This window comes from Hemicordylus capensis, chromosome 5 (genome assembly GCF_027244095.1).
Source record: "Hemicordylus capensis ecotype Gifberg chromosome 5, rHemCap1.1.pri, whole genome shotgun sequence".
Taxonomy (NCBI): Eukaryota; Metazoa; Chordata; class Lepidosauria; order Squamata; family Cordylidae; genus Hemicordylus; species Hemicordylus capensis.
In genome coordinates, this window is record NC_069661.1 from 95122071 (window position 1) to 95147441 (window position 25371).

General features: G+C 43.5%; 2 protein-coding genes and 1 long non-coding RNA gene across 6 annotated transcripts in view; 2 read left to right on the top strand and 1 right to left on the bottom strand.

Moving 5' to 3' along the window:
- Window positions 1-18603, top strand: part of PPAT (phosphoribosyl pyrophosphate amidotransferase) — a 78451-nt gene extending 59848 nt beyond the window's left edge. For both annotated transcript variants that reach the window (XM_053257326.1, XM_053257327.1), the window contains exons 5-11: window positions 71-216; window positions 1565-1637; window positions 8681-8832; window positions 12329-12456; window positions 12615-12836; window positions 13161-13281; window positions 15956-18603. In XM_053257326.1, coding sequence (XP_053113301.1) covers window positions 71-216; window positions 1565-1637; window positions 8681-8832; window positions 12329-12456; window positions 12615-12836; window positions 13161-13281; window positions 15956-16131 — 1018 coding nt within the window. In that variant the 3' untranslated portion in view covers window positions 16132-18603. The remainder of the gene's footprint in view (window positions 1-70; window positions 217-1564; window positions 1638-8680; window positions 8833-12328; window positions 12457-12614; window positions 12837-13160; window positions 13282-15955) is intronic.
- Window positions 73-24902, bottom strand: LOC128327933 (uncharacterized). Of its 3 annotated transcripts, none has more exons than XR_008308892.1 (5): window positions 24586-24902; window positions 15765-15837; window positions 11959-13090; window positions 6307-7087; window positions 73-872 (listed from the first exon to the last, which is right to left on the bottom strand). It is a non-coding gene; the product is annotated as an uncharacterized LOC128327933 (long non-coding RNA). The 3 variants fall into 3 exon arrangements; XR_008308890.1 differs by lacking the exon at window positions 24586-24902 and adding an exon at window positions 24147-24571; XR_008308891.1 differs by lacking the exon at window positions 24586-24902 and adding an exon at window positions 19620-21500.
- Window positions 24811-25371, top strand: part of AASDH (aminoadipate-semialdehyde dehydrogenase) — a 31651-nt gene continuing 31090 nt past the window's right edge. Inside the window, exon 1 of the mRNA XM_053257312.1 lies at window positions 24811-25105. The gene's annotated coding sequence lies outside the window, so the exon portion shown is untranslated. The remainder of the gene's footprint in view (window positions 25106-25371) is intronic.

The following is a 25371-nucleotide window of genomic DNA, read 5'->3' on the forward strand; positions in this document are numbered from 1 at the left end:
CAGCCACAGTAGTTGTTGGAACTCTTGTCACAAAATAAAACAATTTATTATATTAACTCTTGTGTTTCAGGATCAAAAACTTGATGAATGAAACACCCACCTCATATTCTCTTCTGATTATGCATAAAGATATTATCTATGCAGTACGTGATCCCTATGGGAACCGACCACTCTGCATTGGTCGTCTTGTTCCAGTAGGTGATATGAATGGAAAAGGTATGACTTCCCTAACATCAATATTTTTAATGAACCATGCTTGAGCAAATGAGAGAGAGAAAGAGGATACGTATGTAATACATATATAGTACAAGTGATAGTATTTTTCACATTTTATTTATTAGAGTGGTAGAAAATTTGACAACTTTATTCTTTGCAAAAGAATGCATGGAGCAATAATATCATTCTAGATAACATTTCTCTACAGTGTAGTTACACCTTAGTATAAAATGGTTTACACAGATATTCTGCAAATATTCAAAAGGAGCAGTTAAAAATAAAACCAGTATAAGTTATGGTGTTTTTTTTACATTACATATGAGAAATGTTGTCTAAAATTGTATGACTGTTCCTTTCCCAAATGCATCCACTTGTAAAAATAAGACAGTCAAATTTTCTCCTCCTCTGAAGTGTGTGTGTATGAACAAACAAGAAAAAAAAAAGGCAAGAAGTATAAAACAGATAATAGAATGCAGGCACCAATTTGATTGTACTCACAGTGAATACAGTCTTAATAGTAATGATCCAGTACAGGTTACCATTATATCAAAAAACTGAAAAAATGGCAATAATTGAGGGACCATTTCTTCTACTTAAGTTTCTATTCCAGTTCTCTTGTGAAAACATTTATCCATGTATTTTTATTGATCAGACTCCTGAAATAAAATTGTACACACTGGTGAGATAGTTTAAAGATTCTCCCATGACTCATAGAATACTAAGAAAGCCAGACATTCGTAAGAAAAAGAAAACCTTGTGATATGACAAGGGTGTATATTGATGTACACTTGGGAATTAATTTTCATATACAATGGCATCTTCAGAAATGTTTACAAAGACTCCAAGGAACATCTTGGTCTAGGCTGCAGTAACTTGGCTTGCTGATTAAACTTTGCTTTCTGTAGTTAAATTATGTAATATAAATTGGTGTTATACCAGTTTTGCTGCAGTAACTGCAAAAGTATGGAACGTGTATATGCCATTTGCTAGGGAGCTCTAACTGTTCACAGCTTCCAAGGCCTGTTTAGGGATGTATGTCCACCCTTCTACATTTTTTGTGTATTCCTCAGAAAACACCAGTATAATCACACACACAATAGCTGCCTAAAATGTGAAGAGGCTCCAATATGACATCACAGCTGATTGGGTTATCCTACATCCAGAAGTTTAATAAGTAATATCACCACTGTGTTAACACTTTCAAAATTTGTACTGAGGAATTATCAACACTGTTACGCATTGTTTGTATCACTTGGAAGAGACAAAGAACTTTTGCAACAGGTTGCTTGAAATGTAGCTTGAAGGATTGTGAAAATGCTGCTGTTAGAAATGTTAAACTCTGTTACAGGGAAAAAATATGCTGAAACTGAAGGATGGGTAGTTTCCTCAGAATCCTGCAGCTTTTTATCTATTGGTGCAGAGTAAGTTGGTTGATTTATTAGTCCCTTATACATAAACTGAAGTAAAGCAAATAGATTCTTTCTGCCCTTTTGTATTAGATTATATTTAAAGATGGTGGGAGTTTGAAACTCCAGATCCTATTTAATTCAATGGCAAAACTGATTTTAAAGCCACAGGATTTGCACACATTGCCTGTACATATAAGCCTAAACAGCAGCTGGTTCATCTGTGGAAACCAGCCAGTTATTAACCAGTTAATTATTAACAGCCTGATCCCCTGCAGTCAGGTGTGTGGGGTGTGAAACAAATATGTTCACTACCGTTAACTGCTATAATTATTTGCCCAGAGAGCTATGGTGCCTCCCCCCACTCCCCTATACAGACTTTTGGGAACAGGGAAGACTTCTGAGGATTCAGGTGACATGATTATCTATAATTTAGGAAGAAATGTCAGAAAAATGTTCTGTTAAACAAAGAACCACAGAACATTGTCTAGAAATACATACTAGAAGCTTACAGAAAAAGAGAACTGAAGAAATTATTTAGACTTACATAAATGTCCTTGCAATTTGGGACAAAACTAAAAGTTATTGGAGACATAGGTCTGCTACCCAAAACCTGCATCCTGCCCATAATGGGAACATGAAATCCTCATGGTATAGATTTCCCTGCCCCCCCCCCAGTAAATGATGTACAATGTGGGCAGGAAAATGCAATAACATGGTGATATCAAATAATACACTAAGAGATACTGCACATTACAGTGACTTGGGGGAACTTGACACTGGGATGCCTTTTAACAGCAGCCTCACATCCATTGATACATAGTTCTGACCTCAAAAATCCAGTTTTGAAGAAATGTGTGGACACATTAAGTTTCCAGTAATAGAGCACCTGATTATTACTAGATATACAGAGTAGTAGACAAATTCATTACCATTATGAAATAATACTTTTAATATGAAGTGAAATGTTGCTAATGAGATGTTTGACAAGTCTGTTATCAAATGAGCATTAAGGTGACAGGTAAAAATAGCTTATCTTAAAGAAGATTAAAACTCAGTGTAATTATTTTTCAAAGACACTTTAACACATTAAGTCAGCTCATACGTACTGCCAAACATGCTTTGGCACTATATGATTGATCCTCCAGCTCAAGCATTCCCTCTTCCCCTTGCACAATTAGTTCTTCAACGTGGTCTCTGTGCTTTTCATGAATGGGCTTTGTGCCTGCGCAGAGACCTTGTCAGAATTGTCCAAGCTAGTTTCTCTCTTAGTTAGGTAGTAGCTCCTCCCCTTCCTGTGGTCACATGTCCTCTCTCCTTCAGTCTTTCGTCATCAACAGAACAACAGTGTTTGTGAGTTGCTTGGAACTAGAATCCCCCCCCCAAAAAATCTCTCTTCTTACACCACATTATCTCTACCTTTTTCTTTTATCATTTCTTCTTTCTTTCAGTTAGCGTCTTGTTCTTACCCTCATGTCCCCCCCACCTGAATGCCCCCTGATGTGGTCGGCGTTTTTATGTTTATTCGGCCACTTGTGGCCAGCGAGGCTATTTTTAAGCTCACAGCCCTCGCCTCCAACCTAGCCGGCAATTTGCCCACCTCTGGGCCCTCAAACCAGCCTACAGCTCCTTTGTTGCCCGACCCGACATCCTCGTCCAGTGCCGCTTTGCACTCCTCAGTCTCTGCGCCTTCGAGCTCTGGCGCTCCCACCTCATTGCCGAAAAAGAAAAAGGAATGAGAGGAAACCCAACCCCTCACCAAGCCTCTAAAACGCTGCACCCCACCTGTAAATCTGGCCTCCCTTAAACCTAAGAAGAAGCGGAAATTATTGGCTCCACAGGAGGCATCTCAGTTGTTACCATGGGCAACCTCGCCCCACGAACCCAAGCTCGATCCTGTAACGCTCAAATCCAAAGGTCTCAAATCTAAGGTGGACCAACTCAACCCCAAATAACTCATCGGTACCAAGCTCTATACTGGAGAGGTTTTTTGGAAAATGACAGCCACGAAGGCCAGAACAGTCAATTGGATCCAGAAGCTACTCTTCAAGTGAGGCTTCAATATGAAATTGAAATGCCCCTAGATGATGAGTATTTTGAGACTGAATTTGACAGACTTTACCCCAGACATCAACAGACCACCTTGCCAAGATTTTATACAATATATCATCTGTAAGAAGACACTCGCCACATGGACCTTTATTATGCCATTTGGGACAAATGTCTGGTCTACTGATCCTACAGCACCTTAGCTTCATATCCTAGGGAGTCAAATCCTGATGACCCCATTCCTTGGCAATATATCTCGGGAGAACAACCCCATCTATCTTCCCATTCCTAGCTGCAGCAGTGGGACTGCTATCAACCCAGGGACAGGTCTTGCTCCACACCATCCCTAGACCTTCACACTGGCCCAGGGAGGCCATGCCTCTACCTGTAGCACCACCTAAACAACAATGTCCCCAAAAGGACAGACCTCAAAATTTGCCTACTAAGACAGATCCGCTTCCAACCTCAAACCAGGAACCCCCTTTGCAGGATCCACCATCGGTTCCTCTCACCCAGATTCCTCCGTCAGACATGACCCAATAAGATTCTCTGGAATCCCCACAGGACCAAAGTGCTGAGGAAACTTCTGACCTTGCCTCAGACGAGGAAGGTGATACCCAATCCTTCAGAAGGTCCAGCGCCTTCAAAATATGGCTCATTCTATGAGCTTTCAAAACCCCTCACCTAGACATCAACAGCCTTCCAGATGGCACAGAACTCAACCACAGCATCCTGCCTCGCAGTATCAATAGAGCGACTGTTCCTTTCGCTCACTTCAATATCAACCCTATGGAAAAAGCCCGGCATACACCTCACAGCATGTACCACCCAACAAACCTAGAACATTTCACACTTTCACCAAGAAACAGTGACTCCTCATTCCAGTGCACTTGGGAGACCCACCTCTCTCCATACCTCACAGCGTAGGGGGAAATTACATCAGATTCATGGGTCCTCCCAATAACAAGAATTGGATTGGATACAAGCTGGAATTTTCATCCACACGCCCATCCAAGTACCCAGTCTCTATCAAAGCCATCCCCATCCTCCTGGCAGAGATTGCTTCATTACTAGACAAACAGGCAATAGAACCGTTTCTCAACCCCTCCTTGTGGGTTTCCACTCCCCATCCTTCACTGTTCCCAAACACAATGGGGGCCTCTTCCCCATCCTGGACCTTTGACAGTTAAACCATTGCATTACTTTAAGATGTTTCCAGATGATCACTATCACCACCATCCTGACACTCCTACAGAAGGGCATGTGGTTCATCTCACTAGACCTCAAAGATGCCTACTACCACATCACCATCTGCCCTCAACACAGGTGCTACCTATGCTTCAAAATAGGCAACACCACAGACCAATTTGGGGCCCTCCCTTTCGGCCTCGTGTCGGCCCCCAGGGTGTTTACCAAATGCATGGCCCCAGTGGTGGCCTTCCTACAGAAGCAAGGTAGACGACTGGCTCCTGGTGGCAGATACCATTCTCTTGCCACCACAGGTACCCTCCTAAATGATCTGGGGCTCCAGATCAACTACAATGTCCAAACTAATACCAACTAGGTATTAGTTATACCTGTCATAGAATTCTTAGGCCTACTTTTCCACTCACCACAGGCAAAACTCTACCTGCCAGAATGCAGAATACATACCCTTATCTCCTTGGCATCTCACGTAGCACATTAGTGCCACCTCAGGGCCCGGGTCATCCAGCAGCTTCTAGGCTACATGGCCTTGATGACACACATACTTCTTCATGCCAGACTCCACTCCAGGATTTTACAGAACTGGTTTCTTTGCTGCTTCTACTCAAATACAGACCCTCAATCTCACTGGCTTAGTGTACCCATTACAATTTGCCAATCACTTCATTGATTGTGTATGCAATATCTCCATAGGATCTCCTTTTCACCCCCCATAACCATGTCATGTCCTCACCACGGATGCATCCAGCATGGGTTGAGGAGCCCACTTTCAAGACCTGTTTATCCACGGCCTTTGGAACAATCAGGAAAGCACACACCACATCAACTTCCTAGAATTACTAGCCATCTTCAAGGCACTCAGGGGGTTCCTTCCCCTCTTCTGACATTATGTAGTTGCCATCCAGACAGACAACACTACAGCCAAGGCCTAGCTCAGCAAACAAGGGAGCACCAGTTCCACCACCTTCCTGAACCTGTCTCTCGACCTCTGGTCATGGTGCATTAGATACTCCATCACAGCAGTTGTGGTGTACATCCAGGGAACATCCAAGCCGATTCCCTCAGCAGAGCACGAGTGGACTCACATGAATAGCAACTGGACAGGGACCTCGTTCTCTCCCTTTTCAACCAGTGGTTTCACCCAGAGATAGACTTATTCACATCATACCTAAAACAACCAATGTCACCTCTACTGCTCCAGAGTGGGCAGGGGACCCCGCTCTCTGGGCTATGCTTTCGCAACCTCATGGATGGGGTGGATAGCCTACCTATTTCCTCCAGTTCCCCTGCTACCCAGAGTACTTTGGAAAATTCAGCAGGACCGAGTACAGTACATCCTCATAGCCCCTTAGTGGCCCAGGAGACCCTGGTTTCCTTACTCCTACACCTCACAATTGGCAACCACTACAAACTACCACTATATCCTCACCTTATCTCTCAGCACTCTGGACAACTCCTCCACCTGGACCTCCACAGGTTGCACCTCACTGTGTGGTGGATATGACCCTCTTCCCACAGCCTCTACAATGAGTCTTGTCCGCATCCAAGAAACCTGCAACAATGAACACTTATCAGTATAAATGAATGCACCTTTTAACCTTTCTCCACTCCCACAACATTACTCCAGAACAACTGTCAACAGAGCACATTTGTACTTACCTCCTTTCTTTAAAAGAATCCGGTCTTAAACTCTCTTCTCTCAGATTTCACCTGGCGGCCATTGTAGCACATTCACCACCCAGACCTACATCCTTCTTCAAGGACCCTTTCATTGGGAACTTTCTCAAGGGCCTGGCCCACCTATACCCAGACCCACCCATCATGGCCCCAGCTTGACACCTCTCACTAGTGCTCACCTGCTTCATGTGAAATCCCTTCGAGCCAATGCAAACCATCTCTTTGGATTTCCTACAAAGTGGTGTTCCTCATCATCATCACGTCCACCAGGAGAGTAAGCTAATTAAGAGCGGACACACCTTACCTGATCTTCCACAAGGACAAGGTGGTTTTCTGCCCTGACATCACCTTCCTTCCCAAAGTTGTCTCCTCCTTTCACTGGTCCCAGCCACTCACCTTGCCAGTGTTCTTTCCTAAGCCTTTGGATGATGCACAACACAGTCTACATACCCTGGATGTTCATAGAGTGCTGGCCTTTTATGTACATAGAACTTCCATGGAACATTCTTCTCAGTCGCTTTTTCTTGCATGTACTGGACCAAACAAAGACAAGGTGGCATCGTCACTGATCGTCTCCAGATGAGTGGTCAAGACTATAATGTTATCCTACAAACTAGCCAAGAAAGAGATGCCTTCCTCTATCAAAGCACATTCTAACAGAGCAGTGGCAACATCAGCAGCCTTTGATAGGTTGATCCCACTTGATGTTATCTGCCAGGCCACTACTTTGGCATCTCCCCACTCCTTTATTTAGCATTATGCCCTTGATGTCTGCCCTAGAAGGGATGCAGCCTTCGGCAAGGCCATCCTACAGTCCCTCTTGACTCCCACCTCCAGGTAAGATCCTCACTGGGTGCATCTTGCTATGCACCCAGTCGTGTAAAGCACAGAGACCACATCAAAGAATGTCAGGTTAGTGACCTGTAATTTGGGTTCTTCTAGTGGTCATTTATGCTCTTACATGGCCACCCAGTTTCCTCTCTATAGTTCTCTAGGTCGAAGGACTCGGGGACTGAAGGAGGGAGGAAGGACATGTGACCACAGGAAGGAGAGGTCTATCTAATAGAGAAACTAGTTTGGATAATTCCAACGAGGTCTCTGTTTAGGTGCAAAGCCCCATCATGTAAGAGCACAAATGACCACTAGAAGATCCCAAGTTACAGGTAAACAACCTGATATTCCTTAATTAGTTAGTTCTGTTTTACAACAGTTTCAAACTGGTAAATGATGGTTTGAATTCTCTCTCCAAATGACAACTGCAAAACACAAGGAAAGGTGTGAGTATAGGGCTTATACCTCTAGCACCAAGTCATAATATGGTGTTAAGTGTAGTCCAATCAAATTGTGGTTTAAATGTTTAGGGTAACTTATTAGTACACTGTCTTTATTCATTTTTTAATACTCACTCTCTGCTTAGGTAGCCATGAAATAATTATGGTGTGAAAGTATGTGATTCAACACAAAATTATTACTCACTCTCTGCTTAGGTAGCCATGAAATAATTATGGTGTGAAAGTATGTGATTCAACACAAAATTATTAATTTGAACAATTGTGCTCTTATAATATATCTCTGAATTACATCTGATGGAAAATATAACCATGTTTGTGTGTAGTCAGGGTGAATAGTTTTTTTACAATGGCACCAAGAAAAGTGGAATTCTGAACAAATTTTTCAGATGGATAAACTCTTACTTTGCACAAATTATTCCAGCTTTTCTAATGGAAAGGAGCAATGAGCATTTGAGCTCTAAAACCCTGTCCTCAACCTCTAGAAATCTCATTTCGCTCACCCTCTTGCTTCTGAGATTGCAGCTGGCATTGTCTGCATGCTTTAAAGCACATATTTAAAAGGCTAGAAACATGCATTTAAGAAATCCTAATGGCAGATACTTTCAGGAAGCTCAGTACCCCATTCTGTCATATTATGTACATATTTTATACTTGCACAGTACCATGGCATATTCGCAGCCCTGACAATAACAGCTGCAAGGGGATATGCATCCCATTGTGTGCTTTCAGTCCAATAGTACAGCATCACTTAATGCCTAACACTTTTTAGAGCAAATATTTCTAAAAATTGGTTTTATCAAGATTTTTAACCTGTGCAAATATATATTTTTAAAGGTATTATCGTGAAGTTATGCCTGGAGAGATTATGAAAATATCCAGATATGATGTCCAGACACTGGATGTTGTACCAAGACCTGAAGGAGATCCATCAGCATTCTGTATTTTTGAATATGTGTATTTTGCAAGGCCTGATAGCATCTTTGAAGGCAAGTTATCACATTTGTTTTGTCAAGCATCCTTTTAGATTTTACTTAAATTTTACTTGAATATTTGAGAGACCTACAGGAGAGATGGACCAGTTTTTGAGGGGAGAAGGTGTCACAGGAGATAATATATTAATATATCTAACATTTTGTGGCTGTTTTGAGCATCCTCTGGAGCAGGGATTCTCAACATTGGGTCCCCAGTCGTTATTGGACTTCAACTCCCATAATCCCCACCCCCAGTGGCCTTTGGTTGGGGATTATGGGAGTTGAAGTCCAATAACAACTGGGGACCCAACTTTGAGAATCCTTGCTCTAGAGCAGTGATTCTCAAACTTGGGTCCTCAGGTGTTATTGGACTTCAACTCCCATAATCCTCAAGCAAAGGCCACTGAGGCTGGGGATTATGGGAGCTGAAGTCCAATAACACCTGAGGACCCAAGTTTGAGAATCCCTGCTCTAGAGTAATGGTTTCCAAACTGGGAGCCTGCAGATGTTGCTGAACTACAACTCCCATCAGCCCCAGCCACTGTGGGAACCACTGCTCTAGGAGCTAGTGTCAGTTCACCGGGAACAAATTTGCATTTTGCAGTCATCAGTGATTTTTTTTATGAAAACATTTTCTTGGGCAAAGGGCTGATTTTTAAGTGATTCTCTGGAGCAAATGAGAGTAGATTCATGGTTTGTCATTGAAAATCTCATATGCTAGCAGAGAATCTACACTCAGAACACCTCAGAAACAACAAAAACTAGTACCCCATGGGTTGTCGGGGTGGTTGGCACCCTCTATGCACTACACCACCACTTGCTCTGGGCCACCCCAGCACCCCCCAAATGCATTTATGGGGCTGCTGAAGCCTCCATTCTTCTCTGTGGAGAAAAACCTTAAAGATGCATAAACTTCAAAAATTACTTAAAAATCAGCCCTTTGCCCAATTCCTTTCAAATAATTCTGGTAGCTTCCTTGCACCCCTTGGGAACTACCATCCATCACACTCCACTCTAGGCCACCCCTTCCCCACTCTCCCCCGACGTGAAGCTATACATTTGCTGGAATCCTCATTATTCCCTATGAGGAATTCAAATATACTTTAAAAATTCACCAATAATCGGAGGAGTGTCCGATTGCCTTGGGGTTTTGTGGGTGGTAGGCACCCCTGAGTACCTACCACCCACCCCACTTTTGTGCCCCTAGATGCTCCACAATCAGGGATAATGGGCTGGTTCAAGTCCCATTATACCCTATGAGAAAAATAATTAAAAATATTTCAAATATTCATTAAAAATCGTAGGAGTGTCCGATTTCTTCGGGGTTTGGGTGGTTGTTGGCACCCATGGGTGCTCCACAATGGGGAATAATGGGCTTGTTTGAGTCCCATTATACCGTAAGAGAAAAAATATTAAAATATCAAAAATTCATAAAAAATTATACAAGTGTCCATTTGCTTTGGGGGGTTGGGTGGTAGGTGTCCATGGGTGCCAGCTACCACCCCACCCACTTTTGGAGGTTTGAACTGGTTCTAACCAGTTCAAAACAGTTCAAATTCAAACCAAACCGGGGGGTTCGATCAAATCCAAAACCAAACCTTCCCCTCCCGGCTCGAACCCGGTTCAAATTTGACTTGAACCGGGCAAACCAGTTTTGTGCACATTCCTACTGCCTAGAGCCTTTGGATTCAGGCGGTAGGAACGTGCACGAACTGGTTCGGCAGACCTTTTCCAGAACGCCGAACTTGTTCAGCAGGGGGGTTTACCCCCCCACCCCACTGCATTTCCCCTTCTAGTGTTAGCACCAAAACCACTGGCACAGGGCTGCTGCGTACCTCATTGCAGCCCCACTCAGTGTAAAACCAGAAGTGCCCGACATGTGTTAGGCATTTCCGGTTTTATGCTGACAAGGGCTGCAAGGAGGTACGCAGCAGCCCCACACCAGTGGTTTTGGAGGCAGCACCGGAGGGGGAAATGCGGCCATGCGGGGTAAGGGCACCCTCCCTGCTCCTTAAAGATAATCCCGCCTCCACTGAACGGATCTGAAACAACTGTTTCTACCAATGGTTCGTGCACATCTCTATCATGCAAGGAGGTACGCAGCAGCCTTGCACCAGCAATTTTGGTAGCAGGGGCGGTGGGGGAGGGCACCCTCCCTGCTCCTTAAAGTTAACCCCCTGCGCCAAACCAGTCTCAACCAGTCCCTACTGATGGTTCGTGCACATCCGTATTAGGTGTTATATAAATTAAGCAAATAATTGATACTGTGATGACTCTGGAACTATGATGGCAAATAGCTGTTTGATATGTTGCTTTACCATTGTCTAATTTCCCCCACACATCAAGCCTTTTGTCATACACCTTTTCCCTGATCAGGCCTCCTAAGAGTTTGGTATTCTGTCTAGTTTTCCCACCTTACCCACCCCCTTGCAAGCTTGTCAGTTAACTTGCTGCTAGTCTTTGTTAACTGGTGTGATTTTCCAGCTCCAGTGCCTGATTTCATTCATGACACATGCAGCTCTAATTGGCCCATGTCACCAGAGGCACAGAAGCCTGATCTGGTTCCCAAAGTGGAAGGTTTTCGTTTTTTTTGTTTTAAAGACACAGATCTGGGAGCTAAGAGATCTATTCATGCTATCTATACTTGATGTCTGCATAACAGAAACATGATTTTATCAAGAGCTGTACCAAGACATGGAGGAAGGCTAGAAATGTTTTGATTTGTGACACATGACTCTTTCAGATGCTTTGGACAAAGGACTCTGGGAACCTTTAAGTTCCCATTATTTTTGTTAGGTTCCTGCATTCTCTCTCATTTAAAATATGTTGTTGTTGTTGTTGTTGTTGTTGTTTCAATTTCTATACCGCCCTTCCAAAAATGGCTCAGGGAGGTTTACACAGAGAAATAACAAAAAATAAATAAGATGGAGCCCTGTCCCCAAAGGGCTCACATTCTAAAAAGAAACATAAGATAGACACCAGCAGTAGTCACTGGAAGTACCGTGCTGGGGGTGGATAGGGCCAGTTACTCTCCCCCTGCTAAATAAAGAGAATCACCACAGTAAAAGGTGCCTCTTTGCCCAGTTAGCAGGGGTAACTATTATGTAAAATTTTGAAAAAATGGTATGGGATTATACTCACGTTTTATGCAAGAATGAGATTACACACTTCTTCTTTTTTTTAAACGGCTTTAAGCTAAAATTAAAAGGGGACCATAAAACGCTGGTTGAAACAGACCGGGATGTCTCAGGATTTGAAATGTTTATTTCCTGCAACTTGTGCTTGCTTTGGAGATATCTAAATGAATCATAACACTCTTTGTTAGCTAAGGATTGAGAAACGTACAAATTAAAGCTGTATAGAAAAAGAGAGAAACAAAGTTAAAATCTTTTTAAAATGTTTTTTATGATGGCATTTTCACAATACAAAACAATAAGGTTATCAAACAAGAATAGTCGTCATCAATTATGTCAAGTGATATATGTTACCTTTGCATATCAAATCTCTATAGGTCAAATGGTTTATTCTGTGAGAAGGAGATGTGGTCAACAGCTTGCTATTGAAGCCCCAGTGGAAGCAGATTTGGTTAGCACTGTCCCAGAATCTGCAACTCCAGCAGCCCTCGGCTATGCACAAAAGGTACGATGAATGTCTCTTTCCTTCATCCTGAATTAACTCTTATTTTTATTAGGAGATGCTTTTGATACAAACATTTTGATTTACACAACATTGATGCTTGTGGTGCTTCTCACTGCCAGATGATCATTACTTTAAATTCTATTTTATCTTATTTGCAGTGCGGATTACCGTATATTGAAGTATTGTGCAAAAACAGATATGTAGGAAGAACTTTCATTCAGCCAAACATGAGATTAAGGCAGCTTGGAGTGGCCAAAAAATTTGGTGTCTTGTCAGACAATTTCAAAGGGAAGCGTGTTGTCCTTATTGATGATTCCATTGTAAGAGGCAACACCATTTCACCCATAATTAAATTACTGAGAGAATCTGGGGCTAAAGAGGTAAGTAAATATTGCTTTTTGTTCTTAAGAGAGACAATGTTCTTGGGGGACCCAAGTTCCAACTTCATTAAAAAAAAATTAAGTTTATGGCAGAGGGCAGAAGCAAAAGAACAGATACAACATTCTTCAGTTGCATATTTAGCCAGTATTCTGCTCCTTCCGTCCCCTAATAGCAAACCCAAATTCACTTGGCTCTGTTGCCAACAAGTCAGCCCTTTTGGTATCTTCAAGTGACTTGATGTTCTTGCTGTTGCCTGTTAATGAAAATGAATGACATAATGAACAATATCACTATCATGACAGTATTTCCCCACCCACCCTCAGGTGCACATTCGTGTGGCTTCGCCTCCAATAAGATTTCCTTGTTACATGGGGATAAACATTCCAACAAAAGAAGAACTCATTGCCAACAAGCCTGAATTTCATGACTTGGCAGGCTATATAGGTAAAATGTTGTGTTGTCCAATATTGCTAATAGAGATGTGTGCAGAAGTAAGTCATTGCAGAAAGGTACTTTATGACAATTCCCAAAATGTATCTACACTGTCACTGTTTCCTTCATTTGCTCTCATCAGTTCATCTGAAAGCTAGCGCTTGCTTATTTGCATTTCTGTGGTAGTTCTTTGATACAGATCACTTCTAAAAACACCATGATTCCAATCCAGAGAGAGTTAGTGGAAAATCTGTGGAACTTAAATATATATTGAAGTACACCTTCAAAGAAGGGATGTGCTCAAAATGCAATTCAGCGTCCGAATCGCGGCACAATCCTTTTTAAATGGAGGGCTTACACAGCCCCTTTAACACGGAGGAGAGCTGGTCAATACCTGCTCCTCCTCCGCTTGCCGCCACTTCCGTAATTGCGGCACTCCCCCCAGCTATGATTGTGTGTGAGTAGGCATCTTCCAGCTGCCCCTGCATGATGCTGGCATGTATGTGCCAGCATTGCACAGGGGCAGCTGGGAGATGCACCGCTGGCACACAGTCATAGTTGGGAGGAGCACTATGATTACAGATGTAGTGGTGAGCAGAAGAGGAACAGGTATGAATCTGCTCTCCTTGTTAAAGGGGCTGTGTAAGCCCTCAGTTTTAAAGGGCCTGTGCTGTGATTTGGATGCCAAATTGCATTTCGAGCACATCGCTAGGGTCTGCCTGCTTGATTATTACCAAATTTGCCAAAGAAGCACTGTTTGCGGTATTTGGTGGGGAGGGTAAATTTTCATAGCTGAAAATAATGAAAAATGACTAATAGTGAAGTATTTTCATTCTTCATTATAATTGTGCTATATTAAAGATACACCTCAGTAGACCATTTTCACAAGAAATTTTGCAGACTGCCCTAGGGCATACAAGAGGAATCTGGGGTCTGCAGGCTATTTGTGAGATGGCATGCAGGAGGTGAAGTCCAGATCTTGCTACCCTTGGAATATATTTGCTTTCATTAATACAAAACAAGTTTCAATAGATGATTACAATTAATATGAATATGTAATATTCAGATTTATTTGGTACTTTATAGTTGGGGTGTGTGTATAAAAAGGCAACTTATTTTGCCTTTTGTATTTGGAAACTCAGTTTAGTAATATAGACATCCTTGCATGTATTCCAGACAGCCTCCCTTCTGTTCTTTAGGAAACATTTGCTTCCTGTAGAAGTGAAGGAAACAAGAGCATGGGCAGGCATTTGGTGTCAGGAGGGAAAACTAGGTTTTTATTTGAATCAAGCAGCAGCATCTTGCCAAAACTGAACCAGTGCAAAAGCTGCCTAGCAAAAGGTCTCACACACCCTTCAGTCCTGTGCATTCTTAACGAAGCTAGAAGTCTGGCACAGCAAAGGGGTGAAGTTTGCATGCCTTTAAGACTTTACACAAGAGCGAGCCCTATAAAAGAACTCTGCTCCAGAACTACAGTGCTTGATCTCTGGTTTGGATTCCACTGAAGTCTTATCATGGGAGCTTGGTGAGTGATGCTGCCTTCTACTACCCCAAACCCTGGCTGTCTGAGCAGCTGCTTCTGTGCTCATACCTTCTTCCCTTAAGTTGAATCACTCGACTGCTGAGTCCTAAAGTGTAACACTGGACGGCAGGATCCAGAACCACTGAGCTGAAATAATTATTCTTGAGCATTCCTTATGTGAGACTGAACTGCCCTAGACACACTTGGAACCCAGTGTCTTTGGGTCACAGTCTGCTTGGGCCTGCCATAAGTGGATCTTTGTACTTGATTGCCTGAAAGCCTCCAGAGCGGAATCCCAGAGCCTTTGAAGCTGGACCCATTTCCACTGTGGGCCTATTGTGGTTTATAGGTGGGGCCTCCAGATCTTCCCCGATAGGTCACTTCTCTTTGGCATTGTGCATGGAACAACAGACTGAAGACAGGGTATCAGAGCTGCTCTTGATACACTATTCTCTCTATCCTTTTTCTTTCCCCCTCCTCTGCCTTCTCCTGTCTACATTCCAAAGCCCACCCGCCACTAGGCTATTAAATCCTGCAACCCCCCTCCCTTATCTAGTCTTAGGAGCTGCCTTCATTCCTTGTGCAACCACAAGTGTATCAAGGTTGCCAAATGCCGCTATTTACACTGTGACTCTGCTTTATTAATTCACTGTATTTATCTGCTGCAAAAGCCATTCTCCAAATCTGTTGCTCCTCTGGGATACCCTAACAGTGACATTTGTATATGTCCAGACTCAAGTTTGTTTTTTATTCACACGTGAAAATTTAGTTATGAGCAACATTCCCCCAGTTAGGAACACATGTATAGTATACATGTGTGTGAGCAAGTGTGGTAACAGTCCTGTGTTCAGTCCCCAAATCCCTAGTTAAAGCATCTCTAGTAATAGAATTCAGAGAGACACTTAACCAAAACATGATTAGCAGTGAGGAATTGCTTTTAACTTGCATTAAATGAATTATTTATTGTGCTCACCATTGTCAAGTCATCAGGGCTTTGTCAACAGGTCTTTCTACAGAATATGATCTGGGATGTGATTTATAAGTTTCTGTAGATAATTTAAAGGGAACAAAACTGTGTGAGAATTTAAGTGAAACAGTTTGTTTTACAATGGGGACATGGTAAAACAGTGCAGTATTTAATTATTTATCTGTTTTTTTCTCTAGGAGCAGACAGCGTAGTTTATCTCTCAGTAGAAGGACTGGTGTCATCTGTGCAAGAAAGCATCAAAGCAAGACAAGACAATGAAAATAGCCTAAAGACCAATAAGTTCCGAGCTGGGAAAATTGGTCACTGCATAGCTTGCCTTGTTGGAGAATATCCTGTAGAGCTAGAGTGGTGAATGTTGAGAATGCATTTCGCCCCTGAATTAAAGTTTGGAACTGATTACATGTATTGCACCCATCAGCATGTAGCAAATTCACTACCAAGCGAGTTATCAAACTCCTCACATTTAGTTGCAACCTTGTTAGGGATGGCAAGGACTATAAGAAAGAGAACTTAAAATAAGATAAAAATCATGTAGTTGAATATTAGTGCTGTAACTTTGGGTGTTTTTGTTTTGTTTTTTTACCAAAGTATCTTGATTATTTAGCTGGTCTAATCTTTCAAAGAGATTTGGAGCTCTTCTCAGGCTTTTATTCACAACATTGGTTCATTGCAAACCATATTATGAAAAGAGGTTGTCTTAAACCATCTGAAAATATTAAGCAATTCTCAGTGAGAGGAAAATGTGAAACTTGGTTTTATATGAGTGCCAAATAACTGCTTTCCTAGCTATTATTATCCAGCTTGTTTGAGTTCTCTGATCTGCAGAATGAAATAGGTGCCTGTATGTTTGCTTACATAACTAACAGGCCGTATAATCAGGCAGTGGTACTCAGGTATTCAGGAGTACCAACAATTTGGAAAAGAGTACACCAAATGTTTGAAACATACTCAAATGAGTACCATCTGAGGCCACCTTGCTAGCCTGCTCTCTCCTCCCTCCAGCTGCCCTCGCCACCGCTCCCTCACTGCAGCTGCTGCCACCCTTGCCTCTGCTCCCTTGCTGCCGCTTCCCAGCAGCTCTCCAAGCATCTCAGAAGCAGAAAAGGCACGCTATTGCCTGCTGACAGGATCAAGACCTTTCCCCTTCTAAGCAGCTGGAGAACTGCTGGGAATGGACAGCATGCAATCCATTCCCAGAGGCTCCCCAGCTACTCCAAAGGGGAAAGGTCCCGTTCCTGTTGGCAGACGATAACTGGGCCGTTTCTGCTTCTGAGATGCCCAAAGAGCTGCTGGCAGGTAACAGCCAGGGAGCAGAGAAGAGGGTGGCAGGAGCTGCAGCCAGGGATCAGTGGTGAAGGCAGACAGAGGGAAGAGGGAGCAGGCCAACGAGGCGGCCCTGTCTGCAGACAGGAATGGGGCCTTTTCTGAGAGGCCCAGAGAGCTGCTGACAGTAAGGGCAGTAGGAGCAGCAGCCAGGGTGGCAAGAGCCGCCCATGGTGAACGAAAGGCCACGCCACCAATGTGGCAGAGGACGAAGAGCGAACAAGATGCCAGACTTCTGTGAGTACCAAAGCATTTCTGTTGGTGCTCACTTAATACTCACCTAGCCTTGAAAATCACGTGAGCCCCTGCCTATAATCAAGGTATCCATTTGCTTCCAAAGAGACTGAATGTTATGTTTATACAATACAGTACTGAGACTGGGAAACTCAGGGAAGTACTAAACCAAAACGCTGCAATACAGGGGTGCCCGGCTGCAGCCTCCAGCTGTTTTTGGCCTACAACTCCCATCATCCCTGGCTACAGGCAACTGTGCCAGTGTATGATGGGAGTTGTTGGACAAAAACAGATGGAGAGCTGCAGTTGGGCACCCCTGCTCTAATACCTTGAGCCTTAATTATTTCAAATCTGGCAAGTACACTGGTTCACATACAGAGTAACATTGTGCTCAAGGACATATAACCAGGGGACAGCAGAGGGAAGAGGGGACTAATGAGCATCATTGCTCCCCACTTGCACAGCACAATGTTAGTCTGTTTGCGAATCGTTGTTCATTAAATGCTTTCATTAAGGTTGTGCTCATGAGCAGCCAACTGCAGGCTTGGGCAGCCAAGTCTGAGCCTGTGAGAATCGCCGGAATCCATGTGGATCCTGGTGCTGCCATACTGCCAAACCTGGCTCTGTAGGCCAGCTGTTAGCCAGGGTTAAGGGCATGAGTGTGCCCTTAACCCCAGTTCTTCAGTCAAGTGACTGGGCTGCTTGCAACCCGAACAGTCACAGAGATGGGTGCCTAGAGCGCCTGTCTCATGGGGGAATCCCACAATGCACAGCGCCATTCACGCAGTGCATTGTGGGATTCCCAGAGGCTGAGATGCATTGTCTCAGCCTCTGGAAAGCTGTGCGGCTCCCAGGACAGCCGCTTATGTGCGTGGCTGAGCCGCATGGCCAGGAAGCAGCGAGAAGGGCATGGAGATCATCAGGGAGGAAGGTAAGTTTTGTGCAGCCTTCCCCCACCCACCCTCAACTCACCCGCCCTGCCTCTGGTCGTGTGAATACCCTTATTGTATGTCTATGGGATGTGACAGGGGAAATTAGATAGGTTAACCATCTTGAGTGCTATGATTTAGACTGTATGTGCTGACTTCCTCCATTATGTTCTTTCACAGTGAATGTTTAACTGTAGTCTGAGTGAATGTTTTTATTGTATTGTAAGCCTTCAAAGAAGACACAACCAATGAAAAATGAACAAGCAGACTTATTCTAGTGGAGTATTTCAACAAATGTAATGGTCTTAATTTAAAAAATATATATTTTACTGCTCATATCTTCTATGGCCTTTTTTAATGTGGTGCTTTTGTGTATCTTAATTGTCTAAATAATACCTTTGCTGGTTTAAATGCTGATTTGTACATCTCTGATCTGAATTAGAATTACAAGCAATTCTGGGTGAGCAATTAGAGACTTAAAAATAGCAAGCACCTTTCCTTCTTAAAAAGAGAAAGCACCTTTAAGATAATGTACCTCAGTCAGTCTAAGAGCATATTCAAATTTGCAATTGTACATATGATACCTCTCATGGGACTGTACCAGCTTAAGATGCACATATGGCAGCTTTTTCAAATGATATCTTTCATCAAACTTTCTCTGTGTATGGAAAAACTAACATGTCAGTAAGCAGGCTAGTCAAAACATAAATATTCTGCCATGAGCTATATGTGATACATATATGTACTGCTAACTGAACAAAGGGGCATCTTTTAAAATGGTGAATCTCTTCTGTTTAGGAGGGGAAGAGCAACAGTCCCTATCCAGCACAGCATCTCTCCAGTGGTTGTTACTGTTGTCTACTTTGTTTCTTTTTACATTGGGAGCCATTTTGAGACAGGAAACCATCTTATTTTATGTTTCTGTGTAAACTACTTTGAGAACGTCTTTTGAAAAAGTGGTATATAAATGTTCATGGTGGTGGTGACATCAGAAAAACTCTGGCACAATTCAGGATAATCTGCATAATTTACACATGTACCAGACAGAAGTGGGGAGTGACTTACAACCATTCCTCAACAGGATTTTCATTGAATTGATCTGGAGAATACAGGTTAGGGAGAGGGTGGAGGATTTATGCTGTCCATATTACACTTCAGGACTATCCCTTCTAGACAATTCAGAAGAGCCTTTTGAAACTCCAAGCATTGTGTGGCTTGCAGAACTCCTTGATACCATAGGGAAGTTATCTTCCATTTGCTGTCTGTCTCCTATAAAGGGTCTTGTGCAAGCTACTGTGTAGCTGATGGGAATGCATTCATGATCAGAGTTGTGCTGTGGAACCATGTTTAGTACCTGGAAGTCATTGTAAAAAAGTTGGGCCTTCAACGGATACAATTTTGTGCAGTTGGTATAATGCTCTCTCACCACCGGAATCTGCCTCTGTGTGGAAGAATGCATTTGGGAAATATGTGATTTACTTCCTTTTGTTTTTCTCCTTATGAAAAAAAGGAGAGCAAGGGAGGGGTATAGTTGAATGGACATGACTTCTTTATCTGGGGCCAAATATTGTCTGGGAATTGACTCACATAGAAAGTCCCCCCCCCCTTTTCTATACACTCCCAATTGCACAGAAACACAGTTGGGTGTTCCAGGAGTACAAGGCAGGTGGAAAACAAAGCACCACAGCTCACAATATATTTCTTCCCATGAGATCTTGTACACAAGGACAGGATGGACATCACTGGTGATGGGAGAGGTTGCAAATGTGAACCCTGGAAGAAATTGAGTATCTAGGGAGAAATTCAAAACCTTGGGTATACATTTTAAGAACACCTCTGTCAAGGGCTCAGAGCATACAGTATTACATTTTTAAATAAAGCTGCATAATTTGTATGATTATTATTGCAACTGGCACAGCTTTGATAAAGAGGTAGGGGAATGAACTTAAGAATGTCCCCAGAATGACTGGGAAATCATCTAGCACCAATGCCTGTGTGTGTCTTTTAAAAAAATAAATTGAGTCTTAACAGTTGTATTTAGCTCTAAACCAATATCCATTATGGCTGACAATATTTGTTATTCAGCCAATTTGTATTTTTTTCTATAGATTGTACAGACTGCAGCAAAACAGTGCTAACAGACCACAATTATACAATTTCTGTTACCAAAATTCTTACCCTGATGGGGCTTATCGTGCCTAAAGGATGCAGCTTTACATCATTTGTATATGTAGCTGTGGTCTACAAGAACACTGTCTCCCTTTGCAGGATTCCTGTCAGGGAATTGACCCATATTGAATGTCTGTATCTAAGCCTAGGGACCAAGGATAGATTGGGACTACTGTTGGTGTACAGATCACCCCATCATTCAATGGAGTTCCTAACTGAGCTGATGGACCTGATTTCAGGGTTTGCATTGGAGTTGCCCAGACGTTGTGGTGGAGGACCCTTCACAAGCAAATCTCGCTATTTACTTGCCGAATCTTGCAGTTTTAGACTATTTTTAAAAATCATTAAAAATCAACTAGTGACCCAATATCTAAACTTGCAATATTGGCTGCTTCAATCTAGCAGAGAGATTATTCGAGGAGGCCTGGTGAATATCATAAATGCATCGCTGAGGGAGGGTAAGGTACCTCCATGCTTGAGGCAATAATTAGACCGTTTCTTAAGAAGCCTTCCCTAGATCCCTCGGCGATGGGTAATTATAGGCCAATCTCTAATCTCCCTTTGTTGGCCAAGGTGATCGAGAGGGTGGTGGCCGACCAGCTCCAGGCGGTTTTGGAGGAAACTGATTATCTAGACCCATATCAAGTGCTTTAGAGCGGGCTATGGGGTTGAGACAGCCTTGGTCGGCCTGATGGATGACCTATACCGGGGAATCGACAGAGGGAGTGCGACTCTGTTGGTTCTCTTGAATCTCTCGACAGCGTTCGATACCATCGACCATGGTATCCTTCTGGGTCGCCTGGCGGAGTTGGGGATAGGAGGCATTGCTCTGCAGTGGTTCCACTTCTGTCTCTTGGGCAGATCCCAGATGGTGGAGCTTGGTGACAGTTGCTCTTCTCAACGAGAGCTGTTAGAATGGAGCCCTGAGGAATTCCATATGTCACCAATGCTTTTCAATATTTACATGAAACCGCTGGGTGAGGTCATCAGGAGATTTGGTGCTGGGTGTTATCAGTATGCTGATGACACCCAAATCTACAGTGAGGGAAATAAGTATTTGATCCCCTGATGATTTTGTCCGTTTGCCCTCTGACACAGAAATGACCAGGCTATAATTGGAATGGTAGGTTTATTGTAGCTGTGAGAGACAGAATAACAACAAACAAACCCTCAAAAGCCCAGTGCCCAAAAGTCAGCGATGGATTTGCATTGTAGTGAGGGAAATAAGTATTCGATCCCCTATCAACCAGCAAGATTTCAGGCTCCCAGGTGTCTTTTCACTATATGCAGGTAACGAGCTGAGATGAGGAACACCCTCTGCAAGGGAGTGCTCCTAATCCCAGCTTGTTACAGTACCTGTATAAAAGACACCTGTCCATAGAAGCAAGCAATCACTTAGCTTCCAAACTCACCACCATGCCGAAGACCAAAGAGCTGTCAAAGGATGTCAGGGACAAGGTTGTAGACCTGCACAAGGCTGGACTGGGCTACAAGACTATCACCAAGCAGCTTGGTGAGAAGGTGACTACAGTTGGCACGATAACTCGCAAATGGAAGAAACACAAAATAACTGTCAATCTCCCTCGGTCTGGGGCTCCATGCAAGATCTCACCTCGTGGAGTTGCAATGATCATGAGAACAGTGACAAAGCAGCCCAGAACTACACAGGGGGAACTTGTCAATGATCTCAGGGCAGCTGGAACCATAGTCACCAAGAAAACAATTGGTAACACACTACGCCGTGAAGGACTGAAATCTTGCAGTGCCCGCAAGGTCCCCCTGCTCAAGGCAGCACATGTACAGGCCCGTCTGCAGTTTGCCAATGCACATCTGAATGATCCAGAGGAGAACTGGGCGAAAGTGTTGTGGTCAGATGAGACCAAAATCGAGCTCGTTGGCATCAACTCAACTCGCCGTGTGTGGAGGAGGAGGAATGCTGCCTATGAGCCCAAGAACACCATCCCCACCGTCAAACATGGAGGTGGACATATTATGCTTTGGGGGTGTTTTTCTGCTAAGGGGACAGGACACCTTCACCGCATCGAAGGAACGATGGACGGGACCATGTACCGTCAGATCTTGGGTGAGCACCTCCTTCCCTCAGCCAGGGCATTGAGAATGGGTCTTGGATGGGTATTCCAGCATGACAATGACCCAAAACACACAGCCAAGGCAACAAAGGAGTGGCTCAAGAAGAAGCACATGAAGGTCCTGGAGTGGCCCAGCCAGTCTCTAGACCTTAATCCCATAGAAAATCTGTGGAGGGAGCTGAAGGTTCGGGTTGCCAAACATCAGCCTCGAAACCTTTCTGACTTGGAGAGGATCTGCAAAGAGGAGTGGGACAACATCCCTCCAGGGTTGTGTGCAAACCTGGTGGCCAACTACAACATCTGACCTCTGTGATTGCCAACAAGGGTTTTGCCACCAAGTACTAAGACAGCTTTTGTGAAGGGATCGAATACTTATTTCCCTCACTACAATGCAAATCCATCACTGACTTTTGGGCACTGGGCTTTTGAGGGTTTGTTTGTTGTTATTCTGTCTCTCACAGCTACAATAAACCTACCATTCCAATTATAGCCTGGTCATTTCTGTGTCAGAGGGCAAACGGACAAAATCAGCAGGGGATCAAATACTTATTTCCCTCACTGTACTTCTTTCTTTCATCTGCTTCATCAAGAAATGGCATTTATTCCCTAAATACCTGCCTACAGGCAGTAATGGGCTGGATGAGGGAGAACAAATTGAAGCTGAATCCAAGCAAGAAGGAGGTGCTCATTGTAGGGGCTCAGAATCTGAGGGATGAGTTAGATCTCCCTTTGCTGGATGGGGTTACACTCCTCCGGAAGGATCAGGTATGCAGCTTGGGGGTACTCCTGGATCCAGGCCTCACTCTGGTATCTCAGGTGGAGGCTGTGGCCAGGAGTGCTTTTTATCAGCTTAGGCTGATTCAACAGCTGTGTCCATTCCTAGAGGAAGATGACTTCAGAACAGTGGTGCACCAGCTGGTAACTTCCAGGCTTCACTACTGTAATGCGCTCTATGTGGGGCTGCCTTTGTACGTAGTTCAGAAACTTCCGTTAGTTCAAAATGCGGCAGCAAGGCTGGTCTCCGGGGCAACACAGAGAGACCATATTATGCCTGTTTTGAAACATCTGCACTGGCTGCCAATATGTTTCTGAGCAAAATACAAAGTGCTGGTTATTACCTTTAAAGCCCTGAACGGCTTAGGTCCAGGTTACCTTAGAAAGCGCCTTCTCCGGTCTGATCCCCACCGCACGCTAAGATCATCTGAGGAGGTCTGGCTCCAGTTGCCACCAGCTTGTCTGGTGGCGACCCAGAGGCAGGCCTTCTCTGTAGCTGCTCCTGGACTGTGGAATGTGCTCCCTGCAGTCATCCGTAATTTGAATTCTTTATTGGAATTTAGGAGAGCCCTAAAGACCTACCTGTTCGGCCTGGCCTTCCAGTGCTTTTAAATTGTTTTAAAGGGTCTTTGATGTTTGTGAACCGCCCTGAACTATTTTGTAAGGGCGGTCTAAAAATCGAACAAATAAATAAAGTGAATCATTGGACATTATGAGGCTGTTGCTTTCTTGAAAACCATGCATTTCAAGCCAAGCCATTTCCTAATAAAGCACATTGTGACTGTATTGTCTTTCATTGTGTAAAAAAACAGCCATTTGGTTTTTTCCCTCAGCAATGAAACACTTACCTCTGTGTTGGTGATGTTCATATCTTTGCTTCCTTTTTTCTGAAACCATGTGACAAGTTATGTTCCATACCTTGCATCACAATTTTTGTTATGAGATAATTTTCTTAAACTTTTTGGAATCTATGATGTTTATAGCTTTTCCAGATGATTCCCAAAATGAAGATGGTTGTCAATTTGTAATTTCCTATTCAAGTTGGTCAAGTTCCAGGGTGAAGAAACTTCTCCAGGCAATGTAGTATCTCTTCCCCTATCATCTCTAGAATTAAACTTTGGCAAATGTTATTTACAGAGCTGAAGAAAAAGTGAAAGAATTGGGCATGTAGCGATGCTGAAATACTTGCCTCGTTTGCTTGTTTTCAAACTGTCTCCATCCATTACAAATTCCTATTCCAGAACAGAAAGATACTTCTTACCTGAAAGCCCTATCACTCATTTGTACCTTTAAAAGGAGCACAGCTGCTTTGCCATGATTATCCCATCTGTTTTGGGGATAGGAGGAGAACCAAGCTGCCCTGTGCGATGCTGCTTCTCCTGCATCCTCCACACCACTGAGCCTGACCTTTGAGTTTCAGCCATCACCAAGGAGACAACATAACAGAGAAGCCACAGGTGATGTCATAATTGCCCATTGCAGTGGGGGCAAAGCTTCATCCTTCAGCACTGGGGGACATGTAGCTCATGGATGCCTATCTACACCACAAACATGTACATGTTTTATACCAATCCTGTCCTGGAAGTTCTAGCTTCCTGCCCAGCCACTCGAGTTATTAACCTTTTTGTTTCCCATGGACTCCTGTGGGGAAATTATGTGATGGAGCGGCCCATGTTCAATTCTTGCACACAGGCCCTTTCAAAGCTTGATAGTGCTGAGTGAGGGATGTCAGAAGAAACAAAGTCCTCTCACAGCAGAGTATGCTCTGGTGGTAAAGAAGCTTAGCCCAAGAGAGTACCTTGAGACAGTAAGTTGAGTTCAAAAAACAAATTAAGAAGCTAAAACATCATCTACTGAGTGAGAGCTATTGAAAAACATCCAAACAGGCACTAATCTTCAGCAAGCAAACAATTCTGACTCTAAGCAGGCCAAGAGAGAACTCTTCATGCCTCTAGTGGCCCGAAGAGGTTACTGCAGTGCTAAGAGCAATGCTTTAGATTAGAATTCCGACTTCTAACAAGCCGCTGGAGATTCACAGTATATCCCTGGTCTGCTCCCGCCCCAATGGCGAGC